The sequence below is a fragment of the Mustelus asterias genome, chromosome 17 (assembly GCF_964213995.1).
Source record: "Mustelus asterias chromosome 17, sMusAst1.hap1.1, whole genome shotgun sequence".
In the NCBI taxonomy this organism is placed as follows: domain Eukaryota; kingdom Metazoa; phylum Chordata; class Chondrichthyes; order Carcharhiniformes; family Triakidae; genus Mustelus; species Mustelus asterias.
Window position 1 is genome coordinate 64,915,733 of NC_135817.1, and position 25,632 is coordinate 64,941,364.

Here is a 25,632-nt window from a genome sequence, read left to right on the forward strand (position 1 = left end):
AAGTATGACACTTGACCATTGCTATTCATAGATTTAATATATGATTTACTAAGTGCAAAACTTGTATTGATAGTTACACGGTAATGAATATGGATTATTACTAGTCGAAGTTTAATACTGATACTTCACAGTTTTATTTTCTCCACTATGATATTGTATTTTGTTTTAAAACGTAATTTAATTGCAAAGGTTTTTTTACAAAATGTTACATGGCTATGTTTAGTTCCAGTTGGGAAACTGGTAGAACAAAGAAAATTACAGCACAGGAACAGATCCTTCGGCCCTCCAAGCCTGCACCGACCATGCTGCCCGACTGAACTAAAACCCCCTACTCTTCCAGGGACCATAACTCTCTATTCCCATCCTATTCATGTATTTGTCAAGACGCCCCTTAAAAGTCACTATCAAAGAACAAAGAAAATTAAAGAAAATTAAAACCCTAATCGCCACACTCAAGCAGCTGTTCAGGTACACTGAAGGATAATTTAGCATGGCAAATTCACCTAACCGACACGGATTTCAGACTATAGGAGACAACAGGAGAACTCAGAGGAAAACCACGTCGGAACGGGGAGAGCGTGCAAACTCCACACATACAGTGACCCAACCCGGGAGTCGAACGAGGGTCCCTGACGCTGGGAGGCAGCTGTGCTTACGACTGTGCCAAAGTGATGCCCATTGGATTTAACACATTGTTGCTTCACACATCTGGAAACTAGCAAACCAGACTTGAAGGAAAGGTTCTCTTCCAAATTCAGCTGCAGAATGGATGGTGAAGAAGTCATAAAATTCACACAAGAGGTGTTCTTCTAAGGTTAGCTTAACAGATACTGATGGGACAGAGTGGAAAAAGCTTTTGCTCTGCATTTATCCATACTCCATCTCGAAGGGAATGCTTTATTCTGACTATATTGTATTGTGCGTGGCCATTGTGGAATGGTGTTCCATTTCTCAGCACTCCCATTCCCTCATCAAAAGCAAGATGTTCTACATAACACATGAAATAGGAAAAGGAGAAGGCTGTTGGGCCCCTCAAGTTTGATCTGCCATTCGATGAGATCACAGCTGATTTGATTGTGGCCTTAACTCCACCTTCCTGCTGATCCCCTGTATCAATGTGTAAATAATGAATGAGTGACGGTGGTGTCAGTGCTGAGCTGCAAACGGAGGCCCCCTTGATCAATCATAGTTTGTGTTTCCTGTTTGCTCTTGCGAGAAACATACCTTCTGGGTCCTCAAAGAACCCTAGGGGTGGCACGGTGGCACAGAGGTTAGCACTGCTGCCTCACAGCTCCAGGGATCTGGATTCAATTCCCGGCCCGGGTCACTGTCATAGAAACCCTACAGTGCAGAAAGAGGCCATTTGGCCCATCGAGTCTGCACCGACCACAATCCCACCCAGGCCCTACCCCCATATCCCTACATATTTTACCCACTGATCTCTCTAATCTACGCATCTCAGGACACTAAGGGACAATTTTAGCATGGTCAATCAACCTAACCCGCACATCTTTGGACTGTGTGGAGTTTGCATGTTCTCCCCGTGCCTGCGTGGGTTTCCTCCGGGTGCTCTGGTTTCCTCCCACAATCCAAAGATGTGCGTGCTAGATGTGCATTGGCCAATGCTAAATTGCCCCTTAGTGTCACGGGATGCATAGGTTAGAGGGATTGGCGGGGTAAATATGTGGGGTTGTGGGATATGGCCTGGTTGGGATTGTTGTCGGTGCAGACTCAGTGGGCTGAATGGCCTCCTTCTGCACTGTAGGGATTCAATTATTCCTTCAAATACAGATTTCCAAGTGGATAACAGGGAAAGAAAAATGGACATGGAACAAAGCTTGGAGTAGGCCATATAGCCACTCTAGGCTGCTCCACCATTCAGTAAGATTTTAGCTGGTCTTCTACATTAACTACTCTTTCCTGCCTGAGCTCCATGTTACATGATATCCATTCACGGAGCTTTTAGGTTCAAAGTTTTTCTTTCAAAAACTAATGGGTCTAATGAGCAGAGGGGAGGGGCGAAGGATAAGGAAATAGCTAAGGCGTTAATACTTATAGAGAAGCACTTGAGAATTTTAATGCCTTTGTGCCTTCCACAGCAGAGAGGCAGGTGAAACTGAATTCATGTGGGGGAATTTTCCCATCCTGCTCTCCACAGGAATTTGTAGGGAGTGGCGGGGGCGGAGGCGGACCATGCAAAGGTCAGGACTTTCCTGTTTTGGGGCAAGTGTGGCTGGGAAATCCTGCCCATTGTTTTTAAGCAGCAATGTTACGATAACGTTTGAATTGTTATATGCTGTTCGGATTATTAAACGTCCCTATATCAGATATTCTTCATCTTTTGCTGATTGATCTTTGCTTAACCTAGAAAAAGATGCAGCAGTTGAGATGGCCAAAGATTTGACAGCCAGGAAATTTTTAAGTCCTTTGAGTGGAAAAGGATTTGAAAACAGCGATGCTCTATACAGATTGGTAGAGCACGAATCCACTGCATCGTTAAACACTGGAGCCACAGCAGAATATAATACACTTTCTGGTACGTAATGGCTTGTTCCTCTTCTACTAATGTCTCATGCAAGTTTCAACATCAGGAGTTAATAGCCAAGGTGGATAATGTTTAAAATACGTTTGTTCCTGTTTGCAGCAAATTTGAGCATCCCCTTCCATATAGAAACGAAGAAGCCCTACTCTCAGATGTTGCAGACATGTTTCTAACTTTCTTGCTTCAAGCATTCCCACCAGGCCGAACCAATTTTCTAAATTTGGGGATGAAACCAAATTGAGGGTGGGAGATTTTCAGTACCGAGGAAGACAACAAATAAATACAGGAGGATGTTAATAAAGTTGCAGAATAGGCAAATGAAGTTCAACACAATCAAATGTGAGGTGATGAGTTCTGGCAGGAAGAATAGGGTTATTGCTTATTATTTGGAAAGTGCAAATCTAGGTGGGGTAGAGGAACACAGGGATCTCAGAGAAGGAACACAGGGTCAGGTGTAGGCCATTCAGCCTCTTGAGCCAGTTCCACCATTCAGCTGAATCGTGGCTGATCCTTTACCTCAATGGCATTTTTCTGCGATATTCCTAAATCTGTTGATGTCATTTGTGTCTAGAAATCTTGCGATCTCTGTCTCAAACATACCCACTGAGCTTCCACAGTCCACTGGGGTAGAGAAACACAAAGATTCACAACCCTCTGAGTGAAGAAATTCCTCATCAACTTAGCCCTAAAAAGCTTGTCCTTATTCTGAGACTGTATCCCTTCATTCCAGACAGCCGGAGAAACATCCTTTCTGCATTTACCCTGTCTAGCCCCTTAAGAATTTTCTAAGTTTCAATTAGGTCATTCTTCCAAATTCTAGAGAACACAGGCTCAGTCTTCTCAATCTGTCCTCATAGGAAGGGCAGTCCCGCCATCCCAGGAATTAGTCTGATGAACGTCCAACGCGCACTCCCACTATGGTAAGTATATCCTTCCTTAGGTAAGGAAACAAAAACTGTACAAAATACTCCAGGTGTGGTCTCACCAATGTTCTGTACAGCTGAATTAAGATACAAGATATTGCTACTCCTCAACTCACATCCTCTTGCGATAAAAGCCAAGGTACAATTTGCCCTCCTAATTGCTTACTGCATCTGCATGTTGGCTTGCAGTAACTTATGAACTAGGAAATCAAAGTCCCTTTGGACATCAACAAGCCCCAATCTCTCACCATTCAAGAAGTACTCTGCATCCCCTTTCCACCTACCAAAGTAGATAGCTCACACTTATATTCATCTGTCATGGTCCTGCCCACACTATAAGCCTGTCAAAATCCTCCTAAAACCTCTTTGCATCATCCCTACAAAACACATTCCCACCTAGTTTTATGTCACCAGCAGTCTTGGAAACATTTCATTTGATCCCTACATCCAAAGCATAGATATAGATTGGGAACAGCTGGGGCTGAAGTACTGATCCCTATGATACACCATTATTACAGCCTCTGAACCCAAGAATGACCCATTTACTCCTACTCCCTGTTCTCTGTCTGTTAACCATGCCAATATATTATCCCTGATCTCATGTGCTCTAATTTTGTTGACTAACCTCCTGTGTGGGATTATATTGAAAGTCTTTGGAAAATCCAAATACACCATATCCAATGGTTCTCCTTTATCTACCCTGCTGGTAACATCCTCAAAAAAACTCCCAACAGGTTTGTCAAACAGGATTACTCATTCATAAATCTATACTGCCTCTGCCCAATCCTACCATTATTTTCTAAGTACTCAGATATCACATTCTTTATAACGGAGTGGAACATTTCCCCTACTACTGACATCAGGCTAAAAGGTCAGTAGTTCTCCATTCTCTCTCACTCCTTTCTTAATTAGTGGGGTTACATTTGCAACTTTCCAATCAGCAGGTGCTATTCCAGAATCTGTAGAATTTTGAAAGGTGATTACCAGTGCACCCACTATTTCTACGGCCACCTCTTTCAACACTCTGGGACGTACATCATCGGTTTCTGGGAATCAACTTTCAGTCCCATTAATTTCCCCAGTATGACATTTTTACTGATACTAATTTCTTTCCACTCCTCATCCTTGCTTGTCCCTTGGCTCTTTATTATATCTGAGAGGTTTCTTGTATGGTTCTCTGTGAAGACAGATCTAAATTAATTATTTAGACTCTTTCTGTCTTTCCTTATTCCCCATTATAAATTCTGCCTGTAATGGAGATTTATCTTTGCTAAATTTTCCCTTTTTACATGCCTATAGAATATTTTACAGTTCGTTTTTATATATTTCCTAGTTTATATTCTTATCCTAGTCTCCCTTTTTTTCTCACTTTCTTGGTTCTCTTTTGCTGAATTCTAAAATGGTCCCAATCCTCTGAATTACTACTATTTTTGGCAACTTTAGAAGTCTCATTCTTTGACCCTTGACATTCTTTAACTTCCTTTGTTAGCCACGGTTGACTCATTTTTCCTGTTGAGCTTTTGCACCTTAGTGCAGCGTATATTTGTTGTAAACCATGCATTAATTCTTTACAGATAAATTCTATAAATACACCAATCTTTAAAAGTTGTACCACAGCCTGACTAGGCCATTAAAAAAAGCAAACCAAGCACTAGACTTTATTTCTAGAGGGATAGAATTGAAAAGTTACATTACATCGGGAAGTTACATTAGACAGATATCAAGTCTTAATCAGATCAGATTTAAGAATACTGCACGGGGTGGAGGCGGAGGAAGAGAGCAAAACACCAAAGCGTCAAGGGGTGAAGAATAAGTTACCAAAAATTTATGATTGTTATGTAAATCTAAAGAATGTAGCAAGGTGCAGACCATTTTTAATGACCCTGGAGCAGTCTGATTGATTTCAGCCTGTGGGTCCATTGAGAGATTTGAGCATAAAGTCCATCTACGGCACAGTGGTTAGCACTAATGCCTCACAGTGCCAGGGACCCGGGTTCGATCCCGGCTTGGGTCACTATCTGTGCGGAGTCTGCACATTCTCCCTGTGTCTGCGTGGGTTTCCTCCCACAGTCTGAAAGACGTGCTGGTTAGGTTCACTGGCCATGCTAAATTCTTCTTCAGTGTACTCAAACAGGCGATTAGGGGATTTTCGCAGTAACTTAATTGCAACGTTAATGTAAACCTACTTGTGACACTAATAAATAAACTTTAAATAAAGATTGACAATTGCAAACATTCATTTGTAATATTACATTGTTCAATAATCTGTTATATTTCAGCTTCTAAACATTCTGAAGCTATGAGAGACTTAACACTGCAGCTCTTCTCCGAACACATTACACCCGATGGCAAGGTTAGTCAGATTTTCTTTTAATTCATTCATGGGACATGGGCGTCACTGGCTGGCCAGTATTTATTGCCCATCCTTAGTTGCCCTTGACATAATGGTCGTGAGCTGCCTTCCTGAGCAATTAATACAATTGAGTAGCTTGCTAGGCCATTTCAGAGGGCATTTTAGAGTCAACCACATTGCTGTGGCCCTGGAGTCACATGTAGGATCACAGAACAGAATCATAGAATCCCTACAGTGCAGAAGGAGGCCATTGGCCCATTGAGACTGCACCAACCACAATCCCACCCAGGCCCTATTCCCGCAACCCCACATATTTACCCTGCTAATCCCCCTGACACTAGGGTCGATTTAGCATGGCCAATCAACCTAACCCACGCATGCTTGGACTGTGGGAGGAAACCAGAGCACCCAGAGGAAACCCATGCAGACACGGGGAGAACGTGCAAACTCCACACAGACAGTGACCCGAGGCCGGAATTGAACCCGAGTCCCTGGCACTATGAGGCAGCAGCACTAACCACTGTGCCACCATGCCACCCCAAATATAGGCCAGACCAAGTAAGGACAGATTTCCTTCCCCAAAGGACAGTAGTGAACCAGATGCGTTTTTCTGACAATTGCCAATGGCTTCATGGTCATCAGTAGATTCTTAATTTCAGTTTTTTTTAATTGATTTTAAATTCCACCAACGGCCCTGGTAGGATTCGAACCAAGGTTCCCAGAACATTAGCTGAGTTTCTGGATTAATAGTCTAGCGATAATACCACTAGGCCATGCCTCCCTAATCTTTTGTATATTTACTATTCACCTTTTTCAATCGACTCTTAAATGTTCAATCTCCATTCTAGTTATGCTCACATCAATTTTAAAAAGTGAAATGCCTATTTGGGTTTCACTACTTCAGTATTTCTCATTGTTATCTCAAGAAAAGCTTTAATTTGATCTGAGAGGCGACTACTAAACAAAGGTTTCTTTGCCAAGATGTGATCTCATGTCGCTGAAGTATAGTTGGATTAATCTATAATAATTTCACTTTTATTTGCAGCTCGTAGATTACAAATCCATGATGAAGAATCCAATTTTTGATAAGTATTGTGAACTTGCAACACAACTACAGCGTTTGAACATTGAAGGTCTGAGTAGAGAAGAGAAGCTAGCATTCTTCATCAACGTGTATAACGCATTAGTGATTCATGGAACTATTAAACAAGGACCGCCAAAAAACATGTGGCAGAGATATAAAGTAAGATGTCCAATGTGCAATTCTTGCCCTTATTATTTCACGAGAGTTAACAACTTGCATTTATGTGCTTGGGTGTTTCATAAAGTAGCATTCATGTCTGAGCAGGGTTAGGAAGTTGAGCAAAAGTGTCTCATGTCCACATCTGAAGAGGTTAGTTTTTACATAGTATTGTCATAGAATAACACAGCACAGGGGGAGACTGGTCACCCAAGTCGATAGTACTCTTTGGAAGAGCAAATCAGTTTGTGCCACTCCCCACTTATTATCTATACCCTTGCATTGTTTTTTTCCTTTTGAGGATTTACCCAATTTCTTTTTGATAACTACTACTGAATGTGCCATCAGGCAATGCATTTCACTCTTTGTACAGAAAAGGTTTTTTTTCCTTTGTTGCCTCTGATTCTTTTAACCACCTACAATCTAGTTCCCCCCCCCCCTAACCTTTAGCCATTGGAAACAGTTTCACCCTGCTTACTCCATCTACACCCTGTGTGGTTTTAGACACCTCTATCAAAGCTGTTCTTGCCTTTCTCCAGTCCACGTAGCTGGAATCCATCCACAAGAGTTTGAGTGGGGGGGCATGAGTTTTTGCAATGATAGGAGATAGCAGTTTGGTAAAGAAAACTAATATTTTGGAATCTTTTCCAATTCACCTGATGAAGGAGCAGCGCTCCAAAAGCTTGTGATTCCAAATAAACCTGTTGGACTTTAACCTGGTGTTGTGAGACTTCTTACTGTGCCCATCCCAGTCCAACACCGGCACCTCCACATCATGCTTCTTGTTAGACACCGATTTCCTATCCCTATTATTATGTTACCCTCTACACCGTGAGCTTTTAATTTCCACAGTAACCTTTGCTGTGGCACTTTACTAGACACCTTTTAAAACATTTTAAAGAATAGAATATCTATGTATCAATATAAACATCTCAGAATTAGAGTGAGATTACAGTCAACAGACACAAGAGATTTTAATCCAGCCTTTGGACCTGGATTCCAATCATGGCCATGACATTGAAAGACTGGTATCTACATTTCTTGAATGTTCACATGTGTGATTTGTTTGGGGAAAAGGACACATTTTCCAACAGTGTAAATCTAACATTTCTCATGCCTTTCATGTATGGTTTTTGAATGAAATTGATGCACTGATCTAGCAGAATGTGGTAAATATTGGAATTGTCATTTATTTTTAAGTACAGTTCTAAGTGATTTATTTGTGATGAGGAAACCAGCTTCTGAACTCCATTTCTGCACCTTTTTTCAGTTCTTTAATGTTGTAAGTTACATGATTGGTGGAGAAGTCTTTTCGCTGCAAGACATTGAAAATGGTGTTCTTCGTGGGAACCGCAAAGGCATCGCTCAGATGTCGAAACCATTCTCAAAGGGTGATCCACGTCTTAAGGTCAATTGTTGATTGTCTCTGTGTACTGCTGGGTGGATATAAATGAGAGGGTTCTGTGGGAAATTTCTTCTGTAGATAATTACCTATAGATCTGTAATCCTTCTTGTTCTTCCTTCAGTGTGTTAACCTCAAACTGAAACAGATTGTCAAGATTTCTTAACATGTGCCTTTACCCTGTCTGAGATGCAACTGTTTCAGTTTCATCAAATCCCAGTAGCAAAGCGGTGTTTCAAACTATAAAATCAAAATAACCTAGCAACCTTCGAAAGCTTAGCTATACCTGTCCATCACAGCTAAATGATTTAAATGTTTAAAATGAGAATTTGGTTGGTGTTGAGGTTAATCTCGTTTGGAAACATCAGGCTGATCCTAATGGTGGGATTCAAAACCAGGTCCTCATCACCCTGGGTCTCTGGATTACTAGCTGAGTGACAATATCACTGCACCACTGCATCCCCATGACAAATGCATGTTTTAAATGTTACACTAAAGAAGCTGACAATAATTTTTTCAAATGATCTAAAAAAGAAATTGATCTTAATCTTTGAGCCATTGTCTACTATATTTACATGTAACCCAACTGCGCCTAGGTAGAGGGATCTGGATGGCTGTGTTCATGAATCACCAAAAGTCAGTATGCAGGTGCAGCATGTAATAAAAAAGGCAAATGGGATGTTGGCATTTATTGCAAAGGTACTGGAGTATAAAAGTGGAGAGGTGTTGTTGCTAATTGTATAGGGCGTTGGTGAGACTACATCTGGAGTATTGTGTCCAAATTTGGTCTCCTTACTTGAGGAAGGATGTGGTGGCATTGGAGGCACTTCAGAGGCCGTTCACCAGATTGATTCTGGGGATGAAAGGGTTGGCGTATGAGGACAGATTAAACAAAATGTGCTTGAACTCACTGGAATTTAGAAGGATGAGGGGGGATCTGGTCAAGGTATATAAAATACTAAAGGGATTGATAAAGTAAATGTAGACCAAATGTTTCCTCTTAGGGGCAATCTAAAACAAGAGGTCACAGGTATAGGTTGAGAGCGGTAGATTTAAAACTGAGATGAGGAGGAACAACTACTCGCAGAGGATGGTGAATTTGTGGAACTCGCTGTCCTATAGCGCGATGGAGTCTGAATCATTAAATAGTTTCAGGAAGGAGATAGATAGATTTCTGATGTTTTAAAAAGGGATAAGGGCATATGGAAACAGGTAGAGAGGTGGATTTGAGACCAAGGAGCGATCAGCCATGATCTGATTGAATGGCAGGGCAGGCTCGAAGGGCTGAATTTGCCCACTTCTGCTCCTAGTTCCTATGTTCCAACTGCTCCCCCACATTCTAGTGCAAAATCAAGTAAATCAGGGTATTCTGTAAACTGTGGTCCTCCCATTGACTCCAGAGGATATGGCAGAGGCATCCCTGCATGCAATTTGTCTAGTGCTCTTAAATGTCAATGACACTGAATCCAGGTTGCACTGCAGTACAGAAACATGGATGGCAAAAACAACTGCACTGTACTTTTGTTGACTTGAAGAGGTCTCTGTTGTCAAACACTCAGTGTAGTTTGTAGAATTGGCCTAGCTGATCTGGCACTGGACCTCCTTGTCAATAGTGGCCTTTTGAGAAAGATGATTGTCAAGGTATACCGAGTGCTCAACATAGTCCAGGATCTCTCCTTCAACATATGTGGGAGGTGGAATATTTGGCTGACTCAGTGTGGGTCAATACAGGTTTTATTTTGGCAACATTCAAGGACATAGGCCAAGTTTCTTGAATGCAGAATTAGAGGAATCAAGAGCGGCTTGCAAATCCGATGCTCAGCAAGCATTGCAGTCATCGACAAACTGTAAACCATGTATATCTTTAGTGGCCAGTACTGTTTTGGCATGGAGGTGATTGAGGTTAACGAGTATTCCACCTATGATGTGGAGATGCCGGCGTTGAACTGGGGTGGGCACAGTAAGAAGTCTCTCAGCACCAGTTTAAAATCCAACAGGTTATTTGGAATCACGAGCTTTCGGAGTGCTGCTCCTTCCTGGCCACTCACCTGAGGAAGGAGCAGTGCTCCGAAAGCTCGTGATTCCAAATAACCTGTTGGACTTTAACCTGGTGTTGGTGAGACTTCTTACAATATTCCATGTAGCCAGTATTAATACTGACACCAGAGAGCAATTGATCTTTGAGATGAATAGCCAGGTCAATTGTAAATAGACTGGAAATTATCACAGCCTTGCTTGGTCCTAGTCTGAATTTTGAAAGCATGTGTTTTAGATTTCCCATTTAAGACCATTACAGTTATATTATCATGAAGCATTTTCAGGATTGCGAAGTTACTTGGACATCTTAATCATTGGAACACAAACCAATGAAGCCTCATGATTTAGTTAACCAAATGCTTTTGTCAGGTCAATGGATGCAGTGAAGAGTGTTTAATTCTGTTCAAGATTTTTCTTGGATTTGTCTGGCAACTAAGAGCATGCTGGAAATCCTCTGGAAGGCCTAAAGCCATCATGTTTCTGGGAGGATTTCATCAGTCACAGGAAGTAAGTGGAAAAAAGTCCATTAGAAAATGGCTTCTGGAATACCATCGGGGCTGGTGGTATTGGTTTTTTTTCTGCTCAATTGACAGGTAGTGGCCTATTGGTATTGTCAGTAGACGAGTAATCCAGAAATTCCCTCTGGGGACCCAGGTTCAAATTCCACCATGGTGGATGGTGAAGTTTGAATTTAGGGCAGCATAGTGGCACAGTGGTTAGCACTGCTGCATCACAGAGCCAAGGCTCGGGTTCAATTCCAGCTTTGGGTGACTGTCTGTGTGGAGTTTGCAAGTTCTTCCAGTGTCTGCGTGGGTTTCCTCTGGGTACTCCAGTTTCGTCCCATAGTCCAAAGATGTGCAGGTTAGGTGGATTGGCCATGCTAAATTGCCCCTTAGTGTCCCAAGATGTGTAGGTTAGAGGGATTAGCAGGGTAAATGCATGGGGTTACAGGGATAGGGGGTGGAGGGGGAGGATTTGCAGCAGGAAGATAGAACAGGTTTTGAGCGAGTATAGAAACCAGGAAGAAGGCACGTTCTGTGAGAGGCTGGAGAGATTAAATTACACAAAGAATGATCATGCAAAACATGAGGTCTGTATATTCATAGAATCTCTACAGTATGGAAAGAGGCCATTCAACCCAGCGAACCTGTACCGATCACACTCCCACCCAGGCCCTATTCCCGTAACCCCACACATTTACCCTGCTAATTCCCCGAACACTTGACAAAGGGCCATCTGGACTCCAAACGTCAGCTCTTTTCTCTCCTTACAGATGCTGCCAGGCCTGCTGAGATTTTCCAGCGTTTTCTCTTTTGGTTTCAGAACACTAGGGTTAATTTAGCATGGCCAATCAACCTAACACGCACGTACATCTTTGGACTGTGGGATGAAACCCATGCAGACATGGGGAGAACGTACAAACTCCACACAGACAGTGACCTGAGGCCGGAATTGAACCCCCCCCCCCCGCCCCGGGTTCCTGGTGCTGTGGGACAGCTGTGCTTAACCACTGTGCCACCCCGGGGTTGGGTAATGGGATAAGTAAAGGAACAGAAGATGGCTTCAGAGAAGGTGGAGTAGGATCATTACCAACAGCTGTGTCCAAGAAAATAAGAGCAGAGGTTTTGATTTAGAAGTATTAAATTTTTGAGTGATTGTAAACTGCCTAAAGATTAAGCTGTTCCTCGCACTTCATCAGAATGGTGTCGGTGGCCAAGGACAGAGGGCACGATTTACAGGCTGTGTTCACTGTCGGATAAGAACAGCGACCTGGACGGAAAATCTGGAGAGAATCGGGAAGCGCAATCCTCTCCAGACGGATTACATTTCCCAATTGTTCCCTTGCTGGTGACATCACAGGATTTACACTCACAAAGGGCGAGAACCTCACTTTAATAGATTTAAATCCATTTTAATATCAGTCTGACCTCCCCCCCACTCACTGAATATTCAAAACACATTTGCGAGGTTTACAACAGCTTTTTAAAAATGAGATTCAATTAAGGGGATTCCCCCCCCCCTTCCACCCCCATGGATACAAAGTTGCCCAGGCAATGCCCTGGCAGTGCCAAGGGGAAATGCCAGGGTGCAGTGCCAAAGCAGGCCCTCATCATTTATTTATTAGTGTCACAAGTAGGTTTACATTAACCCTGCAATGAAGTTACTGTGAAAATCCCCTAGTCGCCACACTCCGGTGCCTGTTTGGGTACATGGAGGGAGAATTTAGCATGGCCAATGCACCTAACCAGCACGTCTTTCGGACTGTGGGAGGAAACCGGAGCACCCGGAGGAAACCCACGCAGATACAGGGAGAATGTGCAAACTCCACACAGACAGTGACCCGAGCGGGGAATTGAACCTGGGTCCCTGGCACTGAGGCAACAGTGCTAGCCACTGTGCCACCCCATTGGAGCCCCATGGGGGGGGAATGCAGGTGGTGAGGGGGGGGGGGGGAGAAGAAAAGGAGAACAGGCAGTGGGGGTGGGGGGAACTTGCAGGCATAAGTGGGCATTGAGGGGGAAAGAAATGGGTTGGGGTTCCCCCAAAGATTGTGCCAAGAGATAGGCAGGTGGGAAGAGCCCCTGAAGCTAGTGCCAGGGGAGTCTCAATTTCCTCCATGGGGGGGGGGGGGGGGGGATGGGAGGTTTAATTCAATGGTTAAACACCACCCACTTTTTTTTAGTCTAGGAGGCTCAAGATCTGGAGAGAAACCTGGGCTGTGCAGCTGAAGAGCAGCACACTGGTTTTCAGTCAGAGCCTGACACTTTGAACAAATATAGTATGATTCCGCCCAGCTCCAAAATCCCAAACATGCTTCCCAGTTAAAACACTGATTAACTTGTACCACTTTCCCCGAGCTTCCTCACCTATCATTTTTATTCCCTGCCCCACTCTGTCCTCCGCCTCCTATACACTGGATTTTAAAAGTGACCTGCAAGTTATGGGAACAGCTTTACTTTGTCTACCTAATCCAAACTTGTAATCGTGTACATCCCAGGCTCAATCTCCCCTGAATGCTCTTTGCTGCAAGGGGATCAAGCCCACCTTCTCCTAGCTCACCTTGTTTTAAAAGTGACTCACGCTTTTGATTTTTCAGATTGCCCTGGAGGAAGCAGAGCCACTTATTCATTTTGCTCTAAACTGCGGAGTCCTAAGTTGCCCTCCAATCAAGACCTACTCTGCTGAGGTTTGTCGTTAATCTCGGAACATTGTTTTAAAATGATTATTCGTGTTACTTGTTCCCACCATCTCCCCTCTCCTTCATTAAGGAGGAGGGTTCAGAATGACTTTGTCTGCACTAGAACTTTGATTTCTAAATGCCTATGCTTTTCAGTAGTTCATTTTTCCCCCCCATCATTTTGCCGAGTGAAGTGTGTGTGTAAGGATAGACTTCAAGAGGACATCGACAGAATAGTGGAATGGACAAACAAATGGTAGAAGAAATTTAATGCAGAAAAGTGCAAAATGATACATCAGGCAAAATAAAATGAAAGATACTATTTTAAAGGGGATCTAGGAATGTGGAGACTTTGGGCAACATGTGCACTTGAGCAATGAAAAGGCTCATAGGAAGCCAGGCAATTTAATTAATCACAGGCATACAGTACAGAACCTTTATAAAACACTGGTTTGGCCTAAACTGGCCTTTTAGCTCCAATTCTAGGCACCACATTACATTACACCACCACATTACAGTGAGGGCATTAGAGAGGATGCAGAAAAGATTTACGTGAATGGACCCAGAATGAAGGACTTCAGCTGTGTGGAGAAGCTGAGGTTGTTTTCCTGGGAGAAGAGAGGGTTGAGAGTAGATTTCACTGAAGTGTTCAAAATCACAAAAGGCAACGTGAGGAAAAAGATTTTTTGATGTGACGAGTGATTGGGGCGCAGAATGTGTTACCCAAAAGTGATTGAGGCAGCTTCAATTGTGGTTTCCTGAAGTGGGATTGGGTAAATGTGTGAACAGAAAAAAATTCCAGAGCTATGGGGAAGGGCTTGTGGGGGTGGAGGCACGGTGGTATGGAAGGTGACAGGACTAGAGTAATTCCACTTGCAGGGAGACCTGACTGCACTCCTCCTGCACTGCGATTCCACCATGTGATATTAGAATCATGATCTCATATTTCACATACCTTGTCCGAATGGAAAGCTGCCATTAACGGATGTAGAAAGGTAAACTGAACAGTCATTATGACCATCTTGAATCAGAAAGTTCACAAACATAAAACAACAGAATTAAAGCACAATTCTCTTAAGAGTTTGAGGGTTGCTCACAATGTTCAAGTCTAGGCCCACCTTTAAATGGCATAACAGAAATGCACAATCTACCAGAATTTTACACATTTTAATTTCTGGTCCATACCAAGTCAACTAACCTCAGCTGGGAAACAGTGGGGTGCACTACAATTTGTCTTTCTGCCTGGGTATAGGATCAACCAGGACTATTGAGTGATCCCTGCAGACTGTGTATATACAGTGAGGAGTCTAACAACACCAGGTTAAAGTCCAACAGGTTTATTTGGTAGCAAACGCCACGAGCTTTCGGAGCGCTACTCCTTCGTCAGATGGCGAAGGATTCCATCTGACGAAGGAGCAGCGCTCCGAAAGCTAGTGGCGTTTGCTACAAAATAAACCTGTTGGACTTTAACCTGGTGTTGTTAGACTCCTTACTGTGTTTACCCCAGTCCAACGCCGGCATTTCCACATCACGACTGTGTATATATCCAGGCATTCATTGTGAGTAGAACTAGACTTGGCTGTTTTCCTCTGAATGTGTAGTATAAGGGTCTGGCGCATACAGGGTTAATGTGGGACTGGGTACAGTACCACCCACAGAGTGATGTAAGAAGGCACACAACCCAGAATCAGTGATGTTGAGCAGAGACATGTAAAGACCTAAACACGGAGGCAGCCCCAAGCCTTAACATATGTAAAAGGTTCCTGCAGTTAATAAAGACTTGGTTTACAGAAAACTCAAGAATCACCATTCTGTTGGTTACAGCAATGCCCTCCCAACAGAATGCACATACCGACCACGAGTAAGATGTTGAAGGGTTTCTGGAACCTTGCCAAAACAAAGTATTTTTCATAGTATCCAATCATAGAATCCCTATAGTGCAGGAGGAGACCATTTGGTCCATCGAGCCTGCACGGACTCTCCAACAGAGCATCTTACCCAGGCCCCTTCCCCCACCCTATCCCCGTAACCCTACATATTTACCATGGCTAATCCACCTAACCTATACATTTTGGGACACCAAGGGGCAATTTAGCATGGCCAGTCCACTTAACCCACACATCTTTAGAGTTTTGGGAGGAGACTCACGCAGACACGGGGAGAATGTGCAACTTCCACACAGACAGTCACCCAAGGCCAGAATCAAATCCAAGTCCCTGGCATTGTGAGGCAGCAGTGCTAACCACTGTGCCACCCATGATGTAGTTAATTTACAAATTTTTGAATTGTTCAATTCCAGGAAATTGACAAACAGCTGAAGATTTCAGCTGCAGCTTTTCTTGACAGTTCCGACGGCTGCCATGTTGACGTGTCCAAAAAGGAAGTCCGCGTAAGCCAACTTTTCAAATGGTACAAGGCTGATTTTGGTGGAACAGATGAAAAGGTAACTGAATTAACTTGTCAATTTTCACTCTTGTTCTTGAACACAAGTGCAAGTAAACTGATAACGGAGTACATTTCTAACACTAAATTTTGAGACATTGGCTGAATTTTTGAGACGTGGGAGGAAGCTGTTTGAATGAGAAAATCCAGAAGAGAAATCCCTCAGACTCTGCTGAATTTTACCGCAAGTCTCGATTAACCATTTTTTAAAAAACCCTTCCAGTGACAGCCAGCCAGTTTGAGGGGTTGGCTAACTGTCAGGCTGGGAGCAGCCAGGGTACAGAGTGGGAGGGAGGAGTTGTGAGATCAGAAGTCTCGTGAGGGAGGTTAATCGGATTGCCTCATTCCGATGGGCGAGTGAAGCAGAATGTTGAATCCAATAGAAAAGGGGAAAGGCATTTAACTCAGAACAACCCTGCCATTGTAGTTGTCAGGTTTCTCCAAGGCCCAGGAAACCAGACTGGCTAGAGTTAAATTTGAAATGCACCTCATTATAACAGTTAAATTGTGAAACTGCCTCCTAGAACTGAGTCGGTTGCCCACTCTATCCATTCTTGAACCCGTCCTGTTTGAGACTCCACAACTACATAAACAATACCAGCTGGGCAGTACGGCGGCACAGTGGTTAGCATTGTTGCCTCACAGCGCCAGGGACCCGGGTTCAATTTCTGGCTTGGGTGACTGTACGAGTCTGCACGTCTCTTCGTGTGCGTGTGGGTTTCCTCCCACAGTCCGAAAGACGTGCTGGTTAGATGCATTGGCTGTGCTAAATTCTCGCTCAGTGTACCTGAACAGGCACCAGAGTGTGGCGACTAAGGGATTTTTGCAGTAACTTCATTGCAGTGTTAATGTATCCCTACTCATGACACTAATAAATAAACTTTACCTCACCCACCACCACCACCTCTCAACAAGTCTATTGTCTCTAATTTGTCACATCAATTATCCAACACCCAGTACTGGATGTGTAGAAAGCTATTGCCTTTGGTCTTTGCCTTGAAATTCATTCAAGGGCAATAGATACATGGGAACACCACCACTTGCAAGTTCTCCTCCAAGCCACTCACCATCCTATCTTGGAAATACATCGTTGTTCCTTCACAGGCCTCACTTCGCAGTCACTGGGTCAAAATCCTGGAGTCCCCTCCCTAATGGCATTGTGGGTCAAACCAAGACCCACAAGTTTCAAGAGGGCAACTCACCACCACCTTCTCAAGGGCAACTAGGAATGGACAATAAATGCTGGCCATCCAACGATGCCCATGTCCCATGAGAGAATTAAAAACCATCTTTCTTACAGATTTGTATCTCACCTCATATTCTTCAATCCATTTTCACCATAATAGGTATGTAATTTTATAAAATTTGAAGAAATATTTAGTTTAACAAGTGCACTTTTTTCTCCTGCATAGTTGCTGAGCTGGTTGCTAGAGCATCTAGGAGATTCACCAAAGAAAGCAGCATTAAAAGAACTCCTGGATCACGGGGAAATCAAAATTGCCACCCTTCCATACGACTGGTCAACAAATTCTACAGAGTGATGCCTGGTAAAAGTGGAAGTTATTGACTGCCTGCAATGAATATTCCAAACAATCCACTGCTCTTATTGCACACCTTCCGAAATAGTAACCAAATCTGTTTTGAACAGAAAATTCAATATAAATTTCTCTCTGGAAATTATTTTGATTATGCTGTTTTTTTTAACCATTACTTCAAGCCCAGGTTCAAGCTTCATCATCAAGCAATACAATTTTTTTGCACAATTTGTATTTTCAACAATTACTTTTCAAGTCTGTCAGTACAATTGAAAGGGACCCTTCTTTTCACCCTCTTAGACAGAGGTCTGAAATGTTTTCTCCCTCTTAGAGATCTGAAATTGCATTTTCTCCAGGCATTCTTTAAAGAAGTGTAAAACTCATTGTTTTTCCTCATTATCACCATTCTCTTCAAAGAACGTGTCTGAAAATATAGTAACTGTTAATTGTCCTTTTGTAAACGTTCATCAGTGACCAAAGATTTTAAGGGATGTACTATAATTTCTAAATTTTGTTTTCCACATGTTGAGCCACAATAAAGTTGATGCAAAACACATCCTGACCATTTCATTTCAGATTTTATTGGTTGAAAAGCCACCCAGGGCTAACTGGAACGCCTGCCCAAGTCAGGGCAAACTTTGTACAGCCACCTGTATTGCTACTGGGTGTTATGGGACATTTGCCTTGGTGATTGGCAGGCAGTGTTGGTCAAATGTTTATACCTTGATTGTGTTTATAGTTCCTTTGATATATGGTCCCAACTCACTTTGCAGAACAATGCGGAGAAAAGTGGACTCTGAGTCAAAGAAGAAAATATTGATGGGGTGGGGAGAGGGGTTCGCACTACTGCCTCACAGCGCCCAAGTACCCGGGTTCAATTCCTGGCTTGGGTTATTGTCTGTGCAGTCTGCACGCTCTCCCCGTGTCCATGTGGGTTTCCTTTGGGTGCACTGGTTTCCACCCATAGTCTGAAAGACGTACTGGTTAGGTGCATTGGCCATACTAAATTCTCTCTCGGTGTACCCAAACAGGTGCCGGAGTGTGATGACTAGGGGATTTTCGCAGGAACGTCATTGCAGTATTAATGTAAGCCTATTTGTGACACTAATAAATACACGTAAACTTTGATCTATTTTTTGTTTAAAGAATTGATTTTATGAAAGACTTCAAGGAGAATTGGGAGCCAGAGGAATTACGGCAGAGAATTGCAATGCATGACACAGCTCTCAATGGGGGAAAGAGAATCTTATGTGAGGAGGAAATAAGGTTTTGGATTGATTTAATCATGTCGGCATCTTAAACATGTGGGTATTTTAGTCCCGATAGCATCCTAGTAAATCTTTTCTACACTTTCTAGTTTTAACAGTATCCTTTCTATAATAGGATGACCAGAACTGTACACAGTGTTCCAAATGTGGCATTATCAATGTCTTGTACAACTTCAACAGGACATCCCACCTCCTGTATTCAATGTTCTGACCAATGAAACCAAGCATGTCGAATGCTTTCTTCACCACCCTGTCCACCTGTGATTTCACTTTCAAGGAGCTATGATCTGTACTCCTGGATCTCTTTGTTTTATAACTCTCCCCAACACCCTACCATTAACTGAATAGGTCCTGCCCCGATTCGATCTATCAAAATGCATCACCTCACATTTATCTAAATTAAACTTCATCTGTCATTCATCGGCCCACTGGCCTAATTGATCAAGATCCCGTTGTAATCCTAGATAAACTTCTTCACTGAGCACTGTGCCACCAAACTTGGTGTTATCTGCAAACTTACTAACCATACCCCATAAATTCTCATCCACATCCTTAATATAAATAACAAATAACAATGAACCCAGCACCAATCCCTGAGGCATACCACTGGTCACAGGCCTCCTGTTTGAAAAACAATCTTCTACAACCACTTCTATCTTCTGTCATCAAGCCAATTTTGTATCCAATTGGCGACCTCACCCTGGATCCCATGAGATTTAACCTTATGCAACAATCACAGTGCGGTACCCTGTCAAAGCCCTTGCTAAAGTCCATGTGAACAATGTTGACTGCACTGCCCTCATCTACCTTCCTGGTTACCCCATCAAAACAACGCAATCAAATTCGAGAGACATGACTTTCCCCTCACAAAGCCATGCTGACTGTTCCTAATCAGTCCTTGCCTCTCTAAATGCCTACTGATCCTGTCTCTCAGAATATCTTCTAACAACTTATTTCACTACAGATGTTAGGCTCACCGGCTTTTGTTCCCAGCGTTTTCCTTGCAGCCCTTCATAAACAAAGGCACAACATTTGGTACCCTCCAATCTTCAGGCACCTCACCTGTGGCTGTCGATAATTCAAATACCTCTGCTAGGGGACCCGCAATTTCCTCCCTAGCCTCCCACAATGTCCTGGGATACATTTAATCACATCCCGGGGATTTATCCACCTTGATGCGCTTTAAGACTCCCAGCACCTCCTCCTCTCTAATGTGTATACTCCTCAAGTAACTACTTATTTCTCCAAGTTCTCTAACATCTATGCCTTTCTCAACAGTAAACACCAGTAAGAAACATTCATTTAGGATCTCACCCATCTCTTGTGGATCTGCACATAGATCCGCACATCAACCTTGTTAATCCTTGAGAGGCCTTACTCTCTCCCTAGTTACTCTTTTGCCCTTTATGTATTTGTAGAAGCTCTTTATATTCTCCTTTGCCTTATCTGCTAAAGTGATCTCATGTCCCCTTTTTGCTCTCCTGATTTCGCTCTTAACTCTACTCTGACAATCTTCAAGGGATCCACTTGATCCCAGCTGCCTATGCATGTCATATGCCTCCTCCTCCTTGACAAGGTACCGCATGGTAGGTTGTTGCATAAAGTTAAATCTCACGGGATCCAGGGTGAGGTATCTAATTGTATACAAAATTGACTTCTTGACAGAAGTCAGAGGGTGGTTGTAGAGAGCTGTTTTTCAAACTGGAGGCCTGTGACCAGCGGTGTGTCTCAGGGATCAGTGCTGGGCCCACTGTTATTTGTCATTTATATTAATGATTTGGATAAGAATATAGGGGGCATGGTTAGTAAGTTTGCAGATGACACCAAGATTGGTGGCATAGTGGACAGTGAAGAAAGTTATCTCCAATTGCAACGGGATCTTGATCAATTGGGCCAGTGGGCTGACGAATGGCAGATGGAGTTTAATTTAGACAAATTCGAGGTGATGCATTTTGGTAGATTGAACCAGGGCAGGACTTACTCAGTTAATGGTAGGGCGTTGGGGAGAGTTACAGAACAAAGAACAAAGGCATGTTCATAGTTCCTTGAAAGTGGAGTCACAGGTGGACAGAGTGGTGAAGAAGGCATTCGGCATGTTTGGTTTCATCGGTCAGAACATTGAATACAGGAGTTGGGATGTCTTGTTGAAGTTGTACAAGACATTGGTAAGGCCACACTTGGAATACTGTGTGCAATTCTGGTCACCCTATTATAGAAAGGATATTATTAAACTAGAAAGAATGCAGAAAAGATTTACTAGGATGCTTCCGGGACTTGATGGATTGAGTTATAAGGAGGCTGAATAGACTGGGACTTTTTTCTCTGGAGCGTAGGAGGCTGAGGGGTGACCTTATAGAGGTCTATAAAATAATGAGGGGCATAGACAAGGTAGATAGTCAATACCTTTTCCCAAAGGAAGGAGAGTCTAAAACTAGAGGGCATAGGTTTAAGGTGAGAGGGGAGAGATACAAGTGTCCAGAGGGGCAATTTTTTCACACACAGTGGAACAAGCTGCCAGAAGTAGTAGTAGAGGCAGGTACAATTTTGTCTTTTAAAAAGCATTTAGAAAGTTACATGGGTATGATGGGTATAGAGGGATATGGGCCAAATGCGGTCAATTGGGATTAGTTTAAGGATTTTTAAAAAAAGGGCAGCATAGACAAGTTGGGCCGAAGGGCCTGTTTCCATGCTGTGAACCTCTATGACTCTGTGACCAGGGCCTCAATATCTTGAGTCACCCAGGGTTCCCTGCTCTTTACTCAAAGGAATGTGCTTACCCTGAACCTTGGTTAACACACTTTTGAAAGCCTCCCACTTACCAGACGTCCCTTTGCCTGCTAGATTCCCCCAAACAACTTTTGAAAGTTCCTGTCTAATACCATCAAAATTGGCCTTACCCCAAATTAGAAATTTAACTTTTGGGCCAGATCTATCACTCTCCATAACCTACTGTCTAACTCTCTGAATTCTTGATGCAAGACCTCATCTCTCTTTCTATCTATGTCATTGGTACCTTCATGTACCATGACCTCTGCCTTATCACTCTCCCCCTTCAGAATGCCCTGCAGCTGTTCAGTGACATCCCAGACTAGCACCAGGGAGGCAACATACCTTCCTAAAGTCATGTTGACGGCCACAGTAGCGCCCATCTATGCCCCTGACAATTGAATCCCCTATTACTATTGCCCTGCCTTGCTCCCCCCGCCCCACCACCCAGTCTCCTGTCCAGACAGACTGCTTGCCCCCCATCTCCCTCCCCACTCCTGTCCAGACAGGCTGCTTATGATGCCAGAAGCTTGGCTCTGTCTGCACTCCCTGGAGGAACCAGCACACTCATCAGCCTCCAAAATGGAATACCAATTTCAGGTCGTGATCACAACAGGTCATCAACTTGGAACATTAACTTTTTCCCCCTCTCCACCTGCTAAATGTTTTCCAAGCGTATTCTTTCTATATTTTCTGAATTCCAGCATCTATGGTGTTTGTATGTACATCTGCTTGTATTTTTCACTTAAAAGTCCAATAAATCCCTCCCCAAGTAGGGGTTATACATAGGAACTTTACAGATGAAAATCAAAAAAAGCAACACCTACAATTCTGGAAGATAATGTTGTAAAACAAAGAAACCTATGAATCTTGGGCATTAGCAGTGAGTCATTCCTGTTGGGTTAAATGTGACTTATTACGGATGCTGCTGTGCTTACACACTGCTTCAGATATTGAATATGACAATCCACTTTTTTTTGGTAGAAATAATGTAGGGAGGAGCTATACGATAAATGGCAGAACCATAAAGGGTGTAGATACGCAGAGGGACCTGGGTGTGCAAGTCCACAGATCCTTGAAGGTGACGTCACAGGTGGAGAAGGAGGCATATGGCATGCTTGCCTTTATCGGACGGGGCATAGAATATAAAAGTTGGGGTCTGATGTTGCAGATGTATAGAACGTTGGTTCGGCCGCATTTGGAATACTGCGTCCAGTTCTGGTCGCCACACTACCAGAAGGACGTGGAGGCTTTGGAGAGAGTACAGAGGAGGTTTACCAGGATGTTGCCTGGTATGGAGGGGCTTAGTTATGAGGAGAGATTGGGTAAATTGGGGTTTGTTCTCCCTGGAAAGACGGAGGATGAGGGGAGACTTAATAGAGGTGTATAAAATTATGAAAGGCATAGATAGGGTGAACGGTGGGAAGCTTTTCCCCAGGTCGGTGGTGACGTTCACGAGGGGTCATAGGTTCAAGGTGAAGGGGGGAAGGTTTAACACAGATATCAGAGGGACATATTTTACACAGAGGGTGGTGGGGGCCTGGAATGCGCTGCCAGGCAAGGTGGTGGAGGCGGACACACTGGGAACGTTTAAGACTTATCTAGATAGCCATATGAACGGAGTGGGAATGGAGGGATATAAAAGAATGGTCTAGTTTGGACCAGGGAGCGGCACGGGCTTGGAGGGCCAAAGGGCCTGTTCCTGTGCTGTATTGTTCTTTGTTCTCTCCTGGATTTTAAACCTGGCATCTATCATTGCTCTGAATCCTTTCGGACTGCTTATTCCTTGCCAGCAGAGCGGCCCAATCACGAGCGGACCAACGTGCTGGACACCAGACACCAAGTTGGTTTCTCCACTCCTGATCTCGAGCATCGGTGTCAAACTGTTCCACCCATCCAAGCCCTTGCTGAGGCATGATTCACATACCCCCTTACCTGTTTGGTTAAGAGCTGTGATGGGCTCCAGTGCCACTGACATAATACATGCAGTACATTCAGGTGACAAACGTGAACATTAGTGACACTACTTTATCACTTTGCATGTGTGGCCAGGCCTAGCAGACAGTAGCTGAAAGGTAATACAAAAACAAAACGGCTGTGCCAGAAGTGGGGGACGATGGAAGTGACAGCATACATCTCAAAACTTGTCACAGGTTGAGAATGTGATCAATTTCTTACAACATGCTAAGAGTTTCATGGTCCCTTGCTTATTAGTTTTTTTTTGTTCCAAAAGCAAATTTAAAATTCCCCAGCCGCTGTGGTGTAATTTGAACTCATATTGGGAGCATTAATCCAGGCCTCTGGATTACCAGTTCAATAACATAACCACTCAGCTACTATACCATCCCCTGGTGGTGGAAATGGTGATGTTAATTGGGTGAATGTGGATACTGATTTGAGTGGAAGGTGAGGATAGCGTTCAGCCATTAGTCAGAGCAGCAGCCTGGGAAATGAGACACACCTCAGGAAAGATCCTACCGACCACAATGGGCAGGAATCCTCAGTTGATGACACAAGAACATTTCAGAGGCTTTGGTGAAAGACGACGTCATCAGAAACAATGACAGAGAAACTAGAAAGAACATAGTCCTTACAGATTAGTCATGACTTGAAATAATTGCAATGTTGAGTATTGACTGCCTTTTTATCAAGCTAATATAATTAATACATTAATCTCCTAGCAGTTCTAGTTGCAAAACTACAGGCTCCAGTTAAACTACAACAGTGATCAACATCAACTCCCAGTCAGGCTAAACTCCACTTCAGTGGCACAGTGGTTAGCACTGCTGCCTCTCAGCGCCAGGGACCCGGGTTCAATTCCTGGCTGGGGTCACTGTCTGTGCAGAGTCTGCACATTCTGTGTCTGCGGGGATTTCCTCCCACAGTCCGAAAGACGGTCTGGTTAGGCGCATCGGCTATGCTAAATTTTCCCTCAGTGTACCTGAACAGGTGCCGGAGTGTGGCGACTTGGGGATTTTCACAATAACTTCATTGCAGTGTCGATGTAAGCCTACTTGTGATACTAATAAACTTTAAACTTGCTTTCAGTTCCTTAATCCAACTCTTACAGATCAAGTCTTAAAAAGTGAGCTACTATATAGAAAACACACTACTTCACAGGAGGCTTTGGGATAAATAAGTTGCTTTGATTAATTTAGAAAAGCAAATGATGGTCGGCATGTTTTGTAAACCCTGTGTAGAGCACTTACTTGAATTTGGATCCGACAGATGGATCTTACTTTGTCATCTCAATTAGATATCCAGTGAACTTGGCAGTGACTAGATTCGCCATATTGATAAAGGTTTTGGCAAATAGATTTGTCAGATCCAGATTGCTCCTGCCATAAATCAGGGTTGTGCACGAAAAAAGTGTGTTTTTACAGGAAGGAACCTGCAAATAATTGCAATTGCTCTGATGAAATCCGTGGTTTGTGGCGTTTCGAGTGAAGGCCATCGCTGCTAACCAGTGTCAGGATGGTCTTGCCTTGTGGCCTCGAATCTGCAGTGACATGCAGAAATCCAGAACAGGGGGTCAGGAAAGGTGAGGTTCAGTTCTTGCACAGTTACATGGAGTCAGGCCTGGGCACTGGTCCTGCTTGCCAAGCTGTTTGCATCCACAAGTCGCGGGTCCTGTTGGAAGCCCAACCTCTCAGTGGCCTGACTTCACCATTTGGAACCAGCAAATGTTTCGGTCAAAGGACAGAACCAGCTGTTACTGGGTTTCACAGCCTCTGGAAGAGTGTGAAGCTCATGTGACACCAGCCAGCACAAAAAGCAGCCCAAGACTAAACTGGAGACGATGACTATGTTGGAGAGGAGGTTATGACAGAGGTGAAAAAGTATTTTGGGAGCAATTGTAACATTTATGCTTAGGCAATTGGGGATGCTCAAGAGTGCTGGCCTAGCCAGCGAAGCACACATCCTTTGAATGAATATAAAAATGAAT

The 25,632-nt window shown here is 43.5% G+C and overlaps 1 protein-coding gene across 8 annotated transcripts in view; it reads left to right on the forward strand.

Annotated features, from left to right (window-relative positions):
- The window catches only part of LOC144506558 (uncharacterized), a 41,342-nt gene extending 22,558 nt beyond the window's left edge, over positions 1 to 18,784 (forward strand). For all 8 annotated transcript variants that reach the window (XM_078232835.1, XM_078232836.1, XM_078232837.1 and 5 more), the window contains exons 5-11: positions 2,369 to 2,536; positions 5,745 to 5,818; positions 6,864 to 7,061; positions 8,329 to 8,466; positions 13,595 to 13,684; positions 15,975 to 16,118; positions 17,530 to 18,784. In XM_078232835.1, the coding sequence (XP_078088961.1) occupies positions 2,369 to 2,536; positions 5,745 to 5,818; positions 6,864 to 7,061; positions 8,329 to 8,466; positions 13,595 to 13,684; positions 15,975 to 16,118; positions 17,530 to 17,658 (941 nt within the window). In that variant the 3' untranslated portion in view covers positions 17,659 to 18,784. The remainder of the gene's footprint in view (positions 1 to 2,368; positions 2,537 to 5,744; positions 5,819 to 6,863; positions 7,062 to 8,328; positions 8,467 to 13,594; positions 13,685 to 15,974; positions 16,119 to 17,529) is intronic.
- The last annotated feature ends 6,848 nt before the right edge of the window (positions 18,785 to 25,632 follow it).